The 15,700-nt window shown below is 40.7% G+C and overlaps 1 protein-coding gene across 2 annotated transcripts in view; it reads right to left on the bottom strand.

Annotated features, from left to right (window-relative positions):
• The window catches only part of POLB (DNA polymerase beta), a 30,238-nt gene extending 25,783 nt beyond the window's left edge, over window positions 1-4,455 (bottom strand). For both annotated transcript variants that reach the window (XM_047091409.1, XM_047091410.1), the window contains exons 1-3: window positions 4,254-4,455; window positions 3,857-3,914; window positions 1,466-1,532 (exon numbers count right to left, since the gene is read on the bottom strand). In XM_047091409.1, the coding sequence (XP_046947365.1) occupies window positions 1,466-1,532; window positions 3,857-3,914; window positions 4,254-4,314 (186 nt within the window). In that variant the 5' untranslated portion in view covers window positions 4,315-4,455. The remainder of the gene's footprint in view (window positions 1-1,465; window positions 1,533-3,856; window positions 3,915-4,253) is intronic.
• Between the last annotated feature and the right edge of the window lie 11,245 nt (window positions 4,456-15,700).

Below are 15,700 nucleotides of genomic sequence, written 5' to 3'. Positions count from 1 at the left end.
TGAAGTGCATTAAAGCTTGTCAAAAGTTTGAATCTAATAAATGAGCAGGTAATTAACATAAAAAAGGAAAGTCAATAGTGATAAAAGGGGAACAGAATGGAAGCGGAAGTGGCTCCTGAGGTTAACACTGGGTCAGTTCACCAGGAAAGAAACTCAGAATTAAAGTCCAATGTATTTATAACTTCCTTGGCTAGTCTATTTGGGAAGGATATACTGAAGTTGAGAACTGTCTATTGGTACAAAAGATTTAAAACCTATACACCAGGGCATGATTAGTATTGAGTAATTAATTCAAGATGAAGATGTGGCACATGATTAATGCGGATAATCTGTCACTCAATCAAAAGATGTACAAGATTTATGGTAATTTCACGACTCTGAAAGGTGAAAATACGGGACAGTTATGGCTCATATTTTGAAGGCTCTCATGAGAAAATTAAGGACAATCAAATATTGATAACTTAAATTCTAGAGGACTTTTGTGAACACAAATGGGTAAAGAATAACAAAAGAAGGTGATAACTGTCAGGACTTAGACCAATCAAAAGCCACGTCAGTTTGACATCTTTAACAAAAGATGAATTAAGATATGGTCCTCAATTTTCAGGAACTTAGAATCTTTTAGTGAGATTTAGATGAAAGAAAACAACCTATCAGGGGCGCCTGGGTGGCTCAGTCGGTTAAACGGCCAACATCAGCTAAGGTCATGATCTCATGGTTTGTGGGTTCGAGCCCTGCGTCAGCTCTGTGCTGACAGCTCGAAGCCTGGAGCCTGCTTCAGAGTCTGTGTGTCTCTCTCTCTCTCTCCGCTCCTCCCCCACTCCTGCTCTGTCACTTTCTCTCAAAAAAATTAAATAAACATTAAAAAAAAAAAAGAAAGAGAACAACATGTAGACTTTCCTAGTATATTCTTGGTAATACTAATATAAATTAGCAAGAGCCATGACCCTCTAGAAATTGTGATACACACAGTGACAGAGCATATAGGGCTTCAAGAAAATTACAGACAAGAGGGCTAACTGCGTTAATATACTAAGGGGCTCAATTATGTGATTAGTAGGTAATATCTCTTTGGGAACACCAACTCTCACTAACTCACATAAATTCTTATACCTGTTATCAGAAAAAGAGCTAGGGACCAGACGTGCCAATACGTTCTGTCACCACATTCTTGAGGACTAACCCTCAAGCTGAAATTCAGTGTGATTACATATGTATATGGCAGGGTATAGAAAAAAATTATAATTACATATATTTAAACCAGAATTTCAATCTACACCCTCCACACTTTGACAATGAAACAGTATGACTGATATAGCATTAATATTATTCCAAGAAATCAGGAGCAGTAAAATCTGCGTATGTGGATCAAGGAAGCTTTGGAGAGGCAAATTTAATTTTCCAGTGGAACCCATCAAATTTGTACATGTGTGAACTCTACAATCAGCTTGCTCACTAAACTTACCAACTTCTTAGCTTCTGCTCCACTCTTTATTTTGTGTGGGTACTTTGCAATCACAGATGCTGCTTTTCTATAAGAGGAAAAAAAAAAAAGAAAAGAAAATCAGTTAGTTACAAATCCACGGAGGTCTTAATTTTTCTTAAACTGGAACACATATACAAGCAAATATTTAGCTTAAAATTTATCATAATAACTAATTTTCCACATCTGTGTCAAACTTAAAAAACTCAGATGAAATGACAGACCACCTGCATATCTTTTAGAAGTATTTTGAAAATCCTCACATTTGAGGATAGCATAATTTTAACTGTATATGTGAAACTAGGGAGATTCAGCAGACCAGTAGCCTTTCCTTTTGGGGATAAGCTAGTTTTCAGAAATTGTTTGTAACTCTCATAAAAATGTGCCACCTGGTGGTATTTAGACTACTAGATACCAAAGGGGTTTATGGATGGTTATTTTTAAATTCATGGCCTAAAATTCCAACTGCATTCCGCCATGTCCTTATAGTTATATTCTTTTTTTCATTGCTCTCATCTCAGTTCTGCATAAAGCACTGACCCGTGATTCTTGCCCATCTCCACACACATCCAGCTCAATAATCTGGTGACACATTGGGCACACCCTGGGAGCTTACCGATGGTATCCTGTCTGTAATTTCAGTGCTAAATATAGTTTAGCAATGATGCTGATAAAAAAGCCAGAGTACATCTAAGTCTAAAGCATAAATACCAGGTAGTCTTTGCATCCTTGGTTTTTCATTCTGTTCTAATACATACAGACCTTTAAATTTGGATTTCAACCTCTATTAGCATGTAACTGATGATGAGTCTGGAAAGGTATGTTGAGGACAGTTTGTTGAGGGAACTGTTTCAGTAAGCACAAGTAGTACCAGACAACTGGCATTATGGAACAAAGCCTGAAGGGAAAAAGAATTAATCCTGAAAGGCCTTCTGGAAGAATGGCAGGATCAGACAACTATTTTCAAAAGAATATATTGGCCACAATCAAGAGAAATGTATATCTGGGTAGGGAAATACATGCAGGCATCACCTGATTTTCCAGACTGCTTTCCTCATTCCGACCATATTCCATAAGCAAACTGAACTACTGACTTCCTGGAAAATGTCATACTCCTCAGGTCTCAATACCTTGACACATATTGTTTCCTTTCTTAGACTATTCTTCCTTTCACTTATCCCTTGACAGCCTCCTTCAAAACTAAACATCTCCTCTCTGAAGCCTGGTGTGACATAAAATATACGGTTGAATATCTCTGATTTTTAGATCTTCAAATGTGTGGATGATAGAACAATTATTTTTTTTTGATAGAACAATTACTTTAAACAGGAAGTCATAAAAGATAAGGTAAGAAGCATAATCAGTTTTGAATTTTGAATGGGAAGGGAAGGAGAGAGCTGAGGTTAATTTTGAAAGGGTGGAGATAAAGGTAATAGCGGCCTAAAAATCTGAAGAAAAGTCAATGAGATACAGATTTGGAGTCAATGACATAACCAGTATCCACAGCCAAGAATGTTAAGACTGCCAGGGAAAGTATGAAAATGAGAAAAAAGGACAAAGGGCAGACCTCTGGGAACTCCTAGCATTGGAATACAGGAGGTGAAAGAACAGACAGGAGTGCCATTGCAGAATTCAAGGCTAAGACTTGAATGCAATGAGCTAATGGTGGATGCCAGTGAGAGTTCAATAAGGTGAGATGTAGGTGACAGCATTTTCAGAGGAATGGCAGGATGACAATTATACCACAGTGAGATAATGAATGACCAGGGCTGAGAAAATCCAGACAAGAAACAGATTATTCAAGAAGCTTAACTGTAAAGTGGAGGAAAGAGACAGGAGCTAGCTAGAGGGTAGAGGGAAGTTAAGAAGGCCGTTTTGTTTTTGCTTGTAAGAGCTGAGGGACTTAGGACATGTTTGTGAGCTAAGGGGCACAAGTAACTGGATGTGGGAATAATGGCTATGATAAGGGTCCTGGTGAGATGGACAGGATAGAATGGATCCAAGGATCGGCGAAACACCAACCAGATGAAAATCTGATTCCATGAATTTCATAGCACAGACCTCATACACTGTCTTCCATTATGGCTTAAAATCAAACTGCATTTTCAGCAATTCATATTTGATGATGGGAAAAACACACATCAGCTACACCTATTTTGCAATGAGACTGGGAACCGATTAGAAACGATCCTACAGAGCTCTGCCCAAATCATCCCAGAAATATTGTAGTAAGGTACAACCACAGAGTCAATACCCTCAGTTGTTGCTTTTTTCTCCTCTTGCATATGATCCAAATATCCACTGGCCCCTCAGCCCTGTTAACTGCCACACATCCCAGGATGCATGCTACCAGAGAATGCTGCACCGTCCCACCTGTAAGCATTGTACTTGTGGATTGCCTGGTTCACGTTCTTCTCAAAGTTGGCGAGTTCTGCAAAGGCAACAAGAAGCTCGGGTCAACAAGAACCACGAGTAAACAAACGAAAACTGAGTTTTCCAGAAGGGGATGTAACAACTTCTTAAGGGACAGTGACCCTACGCTTCTACACGGGCCAGGCCAAAGACAGCCCAAACAGTGACACAGGAGTCCCCTGGAGGACTGACATTCAGCCACCAGCAATGGGCGCTGAAGGAAGATCCGTACGGAAGACTACCCGCTGCAAGGGGCCAGACCCATCCACAGGGCTGTGGGGACAGGAGAGAAGGACGGGAAGGCAGTGAGGTAGGAAGAAAGGAGAAGAAAGCGAGCGGCGCCTGGCGCGGCGCTAACCTGTGAGCATGTCCGTGATTCCCCCGTTCAGCGTCTCCTGTGGCGCCTTCCGTTTGCTCATGGTGGCCTGCACCCGAGGACCGCAGAGTGCTCAAAGCCGCGGACTGGCCCCCTCTCCCAGCTTTAAGGAGGGGCCGGGACTTGGAGAGGGGGGCAGGACCAACCCAACCCTGGCAAAGCCAGCGCGACCTACTGAACAATGGCTGCCTCTGACAGGGGGCGCGGTGCGCGGCGCGCGTGGTGACGTCACGCGCTAGGGGCGGCGCCGGGGGCGGGGCTCTCGCGGCTCTTGTGGGTGCGAGAGAGACGGGAACCACCCGGCGCAGGACACCTGAAAGAGAAAGCTGGGCGAGATGGTTGGTTTCGTAACGGGGTTTCCGTGGGAAGACCTGGATTCTTAACAAGACAGTGTCTGTTTTCCCAGTACGTTTCTCTGGAATCCTCTCCCCAGAAGGGGAAAACTAAGGAGTCCGACTTTGTGAAGTCAACTCAGGTAGTCGGGTGGGAGATAGCATACCGAGGATACTTTTGTGCACATATTGTATGTGCACAATAATAGTTATTGAATGCACGAGGATAAGAGGCAAACACCGGCATCATACTTACTTGTGAAAACTTTCAGTAAGAATATGGTACCAGTGCACTGCAGTGGAGTTCCGTACTAGCGAGCAGGCGGGAACCAAGAATAAAATACGCCGTATTATAGGGAAGCCTCTTATAGTAAACTTTTAACAGATATGCCCGCCAATGTCAGAGTGTTTTATTTCTTATTCCCCTGCCTTTTGCGGTAGGGGCTAAAGAGAAAACAGTAGGATGCGGAGAAGTGCTTAACCTAGATAATGAGCAATGAAAATGTCATTAAAACATAATGACCTGGACACCTGGCTCAGTCGGTGGAACATGCTACTCTTGATCTTGGGGTTGTGGGTTGCCACTCTTGATCTTGAGATGGTGGGTTGGAGCACCAAGTTGGGTGTAGAGAGTACTTAAAAATAAAATCTTAATGGGAGCCTGGGAGGCTCGGTTAAACGCCAGACTTTGGTTCAGGACATAATCTCATGGTTTGTGAGTTAGAGCCCCACATAGGGCTCTCTGCTGTCATCGAGGAGCCCGCTTTGGTTCCTCTGTCCCTTCCCCGCTTGCATTGTCTCTTCCTCTCCCTCTCTCTCTCAAAAATGAACATTAAAAAAAATAAATAAAATCTTAAAAAAAAAAAAAACAACCATCATGACCTGTATCTGAGAAATTTACAGTTCTGCTTGAAAAACGGATATGTGACATCAATATTTTCACAGGTGTTTCTCTTGGGTTCATACTGAACTGCCAATTCCAGGCAATTGCTTTGTATGTAAATAAAATGAAAAGCTTATTACAAAATAATACATGGGTGCTGTAGAAATATTTGAAAATGTATAAATGGAGAAAAGAAAATTAAACAATTATCTCACCATCCAGCTTAACCATGATTAATTTTTTAGAACATACTTCTAGTATTATAATCTAGTCCTTTAAAAATTACTATTATTTCAGACACTCAGATCAATGGAATAGAATAGAGAACCCAGAAATGGACCCACAAACGTATGGCCAACTAATCTTTGACAAAGCAGGAAAGAATATCCAGTGGAATAAAGACAGTCTCTTCAGCAAGTGGTGCTGGGAAAACTGGACAGCAACATGCAGAAGAAATGAACCTGGACCACTTTCTTACACCATATACAAAAATAAACTCAAAATGGATGAAAGACCTCAATGTAAGACAGGAAGCCATCAAAATCCTGGAGGAGAAAGCAGGCAAAACCCTCTTTGATCTTGCCCGCAGCAACTTCTTGCTCACACGTCTCTCTCTGGAGGCAAGGGAAACAAAAGCAAAAATGAACTATTGGGACTTCATCAAAATAAAAAGCTTCTGCACAGTGAAGGAACCAATCAGCAAAACTAAAAGGCAACCGATAGAATGGGAGAAGATATTTGCAAATGATATATCAGATAAAGGGTTAGTATCCAAAATCTATAAATAACTTATCAAACTCAACCCCCAAAAAACAAATAATCCAGTGAAGAAATGGGCAAAAGACATGAATAGACACTTCTCCAAAGAAGACATCCAGATGGCTAACTGACACATGAGAAAATGCTCAACATCACTCATCATCAGGGAAATACAAATTAAAAACACAATGAGGTACCACCTTACACCTGTGAGAATGGCTACCATTAACAACTCAGGCAACAACAGATGTTGGCAAGGATGCGGAGAAAGAGGATCTCTTTTGCATTGTTGGTAGGAATGCAAGCTGGTGCAGCCACTCTGGAAAACAGTATGGAGGTTCCTCAAAAAACTAAAAATAGGGGCGCCTGGGTGGCTCAGTCAGTTAAGCGTCCGACTTCAGCTCAGGTCACAATCTCACAGACCGTGAGTTTGAGCCCCACGTCAGGCTCTGGGCTGATGGCTCAGAGCCTGGAGCCTGCTTCTGGTTCTGTGTCTCCCTCTGTCTCTGCCCCTCCCCCGTTCATGCTCTTTCTCTCTCTGTCTCAAAAATAAATAAACGTTAAAAAAATTAAAAAAAAAAACTAAAAATAGAACTACCCTACAACCCAGCAATTGCACTACTAGGCATTTATCCAAGGGATACAGGTGTGCTGTTTCAAAGGGACACATGCACCCCCATGTTTATAGCAGCACTATCCACAATAGCCAAAGTATGGAAAGAGCCCAAATGTCCATTGATGGATGAATGGATATGGGGCGCCTGGGTGGCGCAGTCGGTTAAGTGTCCGACTTCAGCCAGGTCACGATCTTGCGGTCCGGGAGTTCGAGCCCCGCGTCAGGCTCTGGGCTGATGGCTCAGAGCCTGGAAGCTGTTTCCGATTCTGTGTCTCCTTCTCTCTCTGCCCCTCCCCCGTTCATGCTCTGTCTCTCTCTGTCCCCAAAACAAATAAACGTTGAATGGATAAAGAAGATGTGGTATATATATATATATATATATATATATATATATATATACACAATGAAGTATTACTCAGCAATCAAAAAGAATGAAATCTTGCCATTTGCAACTACATGGATGGAACTGGAGGGTATTATGCCAAGTGAAAATAGTCGGAGAAAGACAAAAATCATATGACTTCACTCATATGAGGACTTTAAGAGACAAAACAGATGAACATAAGGGAAGGGAAACAAAGATAATATAAAAACAGGGAGGGGGACAAAACAGAAGAGACTCATAAATATGGAGAACAAACTGAGGGTTGTTGGAGGGGTTGTGGGAGGGGGGAATGGGCTAAATGGGTAAGGGGTATTAAGGAATCTACTCCTGAAATCATTGCTTCACTATATGCTAACGAATTTGGATGTAAATTTTAAAAAATAAAAAATAAAGTTAAAAAAATTACCATTATTTTTAAATTATTTTTTAATGTTTATTTTTGAGAGAGAGAGAGAGAGAGCAAATGGGGTAGGAACAGAGAGAGAGAGGGAGACACAGAATCCGAAGCAGGCTCCAGGCTCTGAGGCATCAGCACAGAGCCTGATGTGGGACTCGAACTCACAAACCTCGAGATCATGACCTGAGCCGAAGTCAGAGGCTTACCCAACTGAACCACTCAGGTGCCCCACCATTATTTTTCAGTAATGGATTAATGCTTTAGATACAAGTAATTTCCTTGATTAGCAAGGTTGTGGTTGTTTGTTTCTTCATAATATTAGTGTAGATCTTAAATTATCCTTATTGGATATTTGTGTTTCTTTTATGAATTTCCTATCTATATATCCTTTGTTCACTTTTCTATTGGGATAGTTGTCCATTATTAATTTGTTAGCTCTTTTATATATATAAGTATTAATCTTTTTGTATATTATATTTGTATGTTATTTGTAAATGTATTTTCCCAACTTGTGCCTTGCCTTTTTTTTTTTAAGTTTATTTATTTATTTTGAGAGAGAGAGAGAGAGTGCATGAGTAGGGGAGAGGCAGAGAGAGAGGGAGAGAGAATTTCAAGCAGGCTCCACACTGTCAGTGCAGAGCCTGATTCAAGGCTCCAACTCCCAGACCGTGAGATCATGACCTAAGCCAAAATCAAGAGTGGATGCTTAATGACTGAGCCACCCAGGTGCCCCTCTCTCTTCCCTTTATAACATAACTTCTTAACACCTTGATTACCACCTTCATTTAGATATATGAGTCATCTTAGTATTTTTCTCTGTTCAGCTTTTTTCCCATCCAGTTCCTATTCCAGGCTATATTCATATTATTTCGTTCTGAAAAATGATCATCCCTCATTAAATAAAAAAGTTTTTATTCGACTTTGAATAATGACAGTTGCAACTTTAGGGAACTGTGGGATCATTTTTTATGTAAGTATTACGAGCATTTTACAGGAGTATTATACCATTTTTATATGAGTATAAAATACTCATTTTATACGAGGATTAGACTTTTTAAGAATCAATGCCAGAGAATCCAAGGAAAGTGGTCATCTCTCCTCATCTTCTTGGACCATTTGATCTACTTTGTAACATTTGATCTACTTTGACTACTCTCTTCTTGAAATGATTTGTTTTAGATTGGCTTCTGAGACAGCACATGCCTTGGGTGTTCCTTCTTCCTTCATAGCCACTCCTTCTTCAAGTTTTTGTTCTGCTTTTTTGTTCTTATTCCCAGTTCCTCCTCCACTCTCCAGCCTTTATAGGAAAGTGCCTCAGGCCTTTCTCCTCTAACCAGCTTTTCCACTTTGTCCAGTCTCACCTTTTAAAATGCCATGCCAGCTCAAAGACTCCTAAATTTATATTTCTAGCCCTGACCTCTCTCTTGAGTTCCAGTCTCATATATCAAACTTCCAGCTGGATGTCTCTAGTTATTCATAATAAGCATCTCACAAATACATGTCTTAAAGAACTCTTGAATTCTTGCTCCACTAACTTCTTAACTTTTCCCCAGTTTAGTTAATGACATTTTAATCCACCCTGCCATCAGGCAAAACCCTAGGAACCATTCTTAATGGCTCTTTTCATATCCCACATCCAATCTGTCAAGTCTTGCCTGTTCTGTCTCCAGAATATGTGCTCTGAATTGGATAGCCACTCACCACCTCTACTGCCACTACTCTAATCCAGTCTACCACGATCTGCCTCCCCGATTGCTGCCATAGTCTCCAGGGTGGGCTTCCTTGTTTTGCTCTTATCCCCTGAAGGCCATTCTCCAAATAGGACAAAGGTAGGGGCACCTGGGTGGCTCAGTTGGTTAAGCATCTAACTTCAACTCAGGTCATGATCTTACGGTTCTTGAGTTCAAGCCCTGTGCCAGGCTCTGAGCTGGAGCCTAGTTCAGATTCTGCGTCTTGATCTCTCTCTACCTCTTGCCCACTCATGCTCTGTCTCTCTCTCTCAAAAATAAACATTAAAAAATTTTTTTAAAAAGGACAAAAGTAGTCTTTTGAAAATGTATATCAGTATATGTTATTCATTTGCTTAAATACCCTCTCATTGCACTTAGAATAAATTCCAAATTCCTTCCCAGGGCCTGCAAGGTCTAATGTGATCTACCTCCTTTCAACTCTTTTACTCCAGTTCTTGCCACTTTTCCCTTTGTTAGTGCACACATGTCGTTATGTAGCACACACATGTACCTGCTTCAGGGTTCTTTTCTCATTGTTCAGGGCTTTGCCTGGCTGCCTTCACATCGTTCCAGTCTCAGCCGGGTAGTCACATCGCTGTCACATTCCTGAGCAACAACACCCACGCCCTCTCTATTACTGCGGAATTACTCCACTCCATGAAAATGATTGGAAACTTACACATGTGTTATTTGCCTACTTCCTACTCCCTGCTCTATTTTTTCCTCCCCTAATGTGAATTGTAAGCTCCATCACAGTAGGACTTAATTTTTGTTTGCCGCAGAGTAGGTAATAAATATGTACTGAATGAACATCCTAAATTGCAATTTTGCTTAAATGTCAAATATTTTAAATTACAGAAGAGATTGACACATCGTGATGTAGGGGGACTGAGGGGTTTCCTGGGATGCAGAATTTTCAGGGCTCAAACCGAGAAAGTTCTGAACAAACTGAAACAAGTTGGTTACACTGACATGTTACCCTTAGATATGTCACTAACAAAACCTAATTTGGAAAAAACACTGAGCACTGTTTAAGGGCTCCTAACTGGATAACTTTTTTTCTAAGTAAACTTTTATTGAATCAGATTCAGCATAGTAGGGGAAAAGGAGTAAGAGGGATTAAAAGATTAAAAGCCATATAACTTGTGAAAACTGCAAAGATTCACGCAATTTCAAAGGAGTGAGCCAAAGTTGGTTGGGAGTGATAGAGTAAATCAAATGATAGAAGTCCTCAAATTTCCACACAGAAATAACGTTTTGGCTTTTACAAAAAACAAAACAAAACAAAAAACTCAAAAAACCCCAACATTCTCTACCTTAGAAGTTACAAGCCTGGGAAAATGAGAAGAACTCCCTTGAGTGATGATATTTTGGAAATATGAACTGTCAGTTTTCTCTTCCCTTCTACCCATCCCAAGCAAATACTTTTACTTGTTTCATTTCCTCAGCATAAGGAAGAGACAGAACTGAAAGCCCCTAGTCTCTCATTTCAGGATTCCAAAAACCTAAACCCTTTACAGAGATAGTGCTAAGCACTTCTGACAAAATATGTATGAGCTAGAAAGTGCTCATTCATGCAACATACCTTTATTGAACACCCGTCAAGTGCCAAGCCTTGCTTTGGGTGCTGTGTATATAGCAACCAACAGACCAAGTCCCATCTTGTGGAGCTTTTTAATGGGGGTGTGGAGGGACAAATAAATACATTAGGTGGTGATAGTGGCATAAAAACAGATAAGTCAAGATAACAAAGTTACACAGGGAAGTCCTTGGGTGTTGGGATAGGAGATGGGTACCAGTATAGAGAGGATGTCCTATAAAGGCCTCTGATAAGGCTACATTATGAACAGAAATGTAAAGGAAAAGGAAAGGAGCCATGAGGGTATCTGGGAGAGAAAGTGATCCAGGCAGAGGGAAAAGCAGTTGTAGACTCTAAGGCTGAAACTAAAAAGTTCTAGGCAAGTTGATACAAAGTATGTGACCATTTTAACATATGCTGATACCAACAAAACCTAATTTGAAATGAAACCTTTTTCTTTCATTAAGGATAAGCAGTGAAGATAGTGTGGGTGGTACAGTGTGAGCAAAGATAAGAGTGACAGATGATGGTACCAGAGGAGCGTGCAGCATGTGCAGGGGACAGAGAAGTGGCCAGAGTAGTGGTAGCAAAGTAAAAGTAGAAAGTGAGGTCAGAGTAGCAGCAGGGAGCAGGGGCCAGATCATGAGCCATTGTAAGAAATTTGGATTTTACTCCAAGTGAGGTGGGAACCTTTGGAGTTGGGTTTTAAGCACAGGAGTAATTTGATCTGGCATAGATTTTAAAAGACTTATCCTGGAAGATTAGGAGAGGAAGCACATGACACAAGCAGGGAGACTGATTAGGAAGCTAAGGCAATAATCCAGGCAAGAGGTGATGGCAGTTTGGGCCTGAGTAATGCTGAAGGAAATGGTAAGTATTCAGGTTCTGGATATATTCCAAAAGTTGAACCAACGGGATTCATTGGATGAATTAGATGTAGGGTGTGAAAAAACAGAGAGTAGATGGGGTGAATCCATGGTTATTCAACTGAGTAACTGGAAGAATGGGGCTGTCATTTAAGAAGATTAGGAAGACAGTGAAGAACAAGTCTGGGAGGGAAAAATCAGGAGTTGACTTTTGGAAGTGAGATGTATATCCAGCTGACAGTGCTGAAGAGGCAGTTGGATACATTATCTTGAGGTTCAGGAGAGGGGTCTGAGCTGGAGGTGTAATTTTGAAACCATCAGCATCTGTATGATATTTAAAACCATGAAGCAGGATTCAATTACTTTGGGAATAAGAGATTAGAGAAGAGAACTGTTAATGTGTGTGTGTTGGTAGGAGGGGTCGGGTACTAGTTTAGAGGTCAGGAAGTTGTCCCAGAATTAGTCAAGAAACAGGAAGAGCCACCAGTGAGGATGAACGGGATTCGATTAGGTAAGGCATGTAAAAAACTCTTCCCAAAGGAGAAACAATGTGGTATATATCAGGAAAATAGAGTACTGCACAGAAGTTGGTGGAGTGTGAGGTTAGAAATCAAGACGAGTGTCAATGTGTGCCAGCCTGTGGAGACTAGACATTAGTCTTTGGGTGCTGTAGAGTCACAGAAGGTTTCAAGTAGCATTTTCCAATTTTTATTCTAACAGCACTATAGAGGATGAATTTTTGATAAGTGGGAGATGTTAGAAAGCAGGGAGACTATTTAAGAACCTAAGGCAGGAGACAGAGAGGAAAATGTTTTTAAACTTAAGAGGTGAAAAACAGGTGGGTCCTGGATGAGAGGAGTGAGGAATAGTCTAGGACAATCACTCATCTCTGCCTTATAGGACTTAGTAGATGACAGTGTCATTACCTGAAATAAAAAATATACAAGTAACAGGTTTGGGGGTGGGGGGTGGGGGAGAATAAATTCAGTATTTTTGAAGTATTTAGATATGTTTACCACAGGTAAATGTACAAATTTGAAGTTTGGGGATAAAAATGTAGCCATCAACATAAAGATGATAGGTAAGACCATGAACATCAACCATTGAAAAAGTCAAGATTTACCTTCAAGTGCATAGAACACACATTCTGAGTGTCCATGAGAAAAGTATAGGCCCATTTAAAATATAAAAATAAATATAGAAATCTCAAAATATTAAGTAACTGAATTTAAAAACAATTATAGAGCAGTGAAACTATTCTGTATGATACTATAATGGTGGATACATGTCATTATACATTTGTCCAAGCCCATAGAATGTACATCACCAAGGGTGAAGTCTAACGTAAACTATGGACTCTAGATGATAATGAAGTGTCAATGTAGGTTTATCAATTGTAACAAATGTTATCACTCTAGTAGGGAATTCCATGGTGGGGGAGGCAGTGCAACGTGTGAGTGCAAAGGGTATATGGGACATTTCTGTACCTTCAACTCAATTTTGCTGTAAACCTAAAACTGGTTAAAAAAAATAAAGTCTATTGGGGTGTCTGGGTGGTTCAGTCGATTGGGCATCCAACTTCGGCTGAGGTCATGATCTCACAGGTTGTGAGTTTGAGCTCTGCATTGGGCTTTGTGCTGACAGCTCAGAGCCTGGAGCCTGCTTCGGATTCTGTGTCTCCCTCTCTCTCTGCCCCTCTCCTGCTAGTGATCTGTCTCTCTTTTCTCTAAAAAATAAATAAACATTAAAAAAAAGTCTATTTAAAAAATTGTGGGCAAATAGAGTTTATTCTACCAATGCAAGATCAGTTTATCAGAAAAATCTAACAATATTTTTTATTTTAACAGATTCCTCACAGTAACAAGTGAGAGGAAAAAGTACACCACATGATTATCTCAATATACAGACAAAAAGCACTTGATAAAGTTCAAGCCAATTTGTGATTTTATTTTATTTATTTTGTTAAAGTAGTCTCTACACCCAACATGGGGCTTGAACTCATGACCCAGAGATCAAGAGTCACATGCTCTTCCGACTGACCCAGTCAGGTGCCCCTCATTTTGTGACTTTAAAAGGACTCAGAAAACTGGAATAGTAGAAAATATCCTTAACTTGATAAAGATTCTGCCAGAAGCCCACAGTAAACATAATTGTTGACAGAGAAACTTTAGTCTCAAAAGAGGGCAAGGATGTCCACTCTCATCACAATTGTGCAAACAGTAAAGGTATTAGTACTAGAAAAAAACAAAACCATAATTATGTGCAGCTAAGCATAATTCTTACACAGAACAAAGCAATAGAATTAAGACAAACTGTTGAAACTAATAAAAGTTCAGTAAGATTCCCAGATACATGGTTGACTTACAAACATTAATTCTCTGTTGGCAACAACAAAAAAGAAATTGTAGAAATAAAACATATTGAAAAATGACTTAAGTGACAATATATGAAATTAAAGGAGCCAAAACTAATCTATGGTGACAGAGGTCAAAATACTTGTCCTCTTTGATGATAAGGGTAATTGGCTGGGAGGGAAGATCCAAAAGGTATAAGTAAATGACATGAGCTGGTGTTTCAGACCCCTCAACACTGTCTGATGTTGCTTTGTTTCCTCTCTCTAAAGCCATGTCTGTGGCATGTTAAGGATATGCATTATGGCAGGTTGACTAAAGAAGAGAAACTGTCGCCTGGTTTACAGGTGGCTCTACATGACATGCTGGTGCCACCCGAAAGTAAATAGCTGCAGTAACACAGCTCCACTCAGGGGTAGCACTGAAGCACGGTAGTGAAGGAGAGTCCTCTTGGTGTGCAGAATTTTGAACCATACAGTGTTTGTCCACTTTGTCTGGAATAAGAGATGGCCAGATTCATGAACTGTTTCTGATGGATTGGCTGAATGCTCAAGGACTTACAGAGGACAGTATTCAAAGATTGCTGGAGAAGAGACATGTGGATAAACCTCTCAGAATGGACATAGACTGAAGATATTTGTGTCTCATGTGAATGCTTACCAAAGGACATCCACTGTACAGGAGGCTCCTGATAATAAGGCTGGCAAAATTACATGGTGAGTGGATGCCAGGCTTTTTGCCCCATCATCCCATTGTTTACTCAATAGGCCATGAACACAGTAGCCATGGTGACAGGGATGGAGGCTATGCATCCATTACAAGTTCAACAATGTATACTTCCTCTACCTGCCAACAGTGACTAACACTATCCCCCAATCTGACACAATTGCCCAGGAAACAAGGCAGCCAAATAAGGGTAGTTTGATTATATTGGAAGGAGCAGATGTTTATCCTTATCATTTCCTGCTGGAATACATACATATTTGGGACATGGATTTGCCTTCTCTGTCTGCTTCTGCTTGCACCAACCGTCTGTGGGCTCACAGAACTGCAATCCCTAAAGCATTCTGATCAAAGAACTCATTTCATAGCAAAGGAAGTACAGCCATATACCCTATCATCCAGAAGTGGCTGGGATAACTAAAATTGGAATAGCTTAATGAAGACATGGTTACAGTATCAGTTGGGACACAACATCCCAAAAAGATGGGGTTCTGTCTTACAGGATGCAGTCTCTACATTGAATCAGAAATCATTATATGATGCTATGTCCCCATAGTGATAATACATAGGTCTGGGATTCAAAGAATAAAAGTAGGGGGGTGCCTAGGTGGCTCAGTTGGTTAAGCGTCTTACTTCGACTCAGGTCATGATCTTAGACTTCATGGGTTCGAGCCTCGCATCAGGCTCTGTGCTGACAGCTCAGAGTCTGGAGCCTTCTTCAGATTCTGTGTGTGTGTGTGTCTCTCTCTCTCTCTGCCCCTCCCGTGCCCCCCTCCCCTGCTCTCAAAAAATAAACATTAAAAAAAGG

This window comes from Lynx rufus, unplaced genomic scaffold, assembly GCF_022079265.1.
Source record: "Lynx rufus isolate CCGP_SWC_20201006 ecotype Redwood Valley unplaced genomic scaffold, mLynRuf1.p SCAF_3, whole genome shotgun sequence".
Taxonomy (NCBI): Eukaryota; Metazoa; Chordata; class Mammalia; order Carnivora; family Felidae; genus Lynx; species Lynx rufus.
This window is presented reverse-complemented; position numbering and strand designations above follow the sequence as displayed.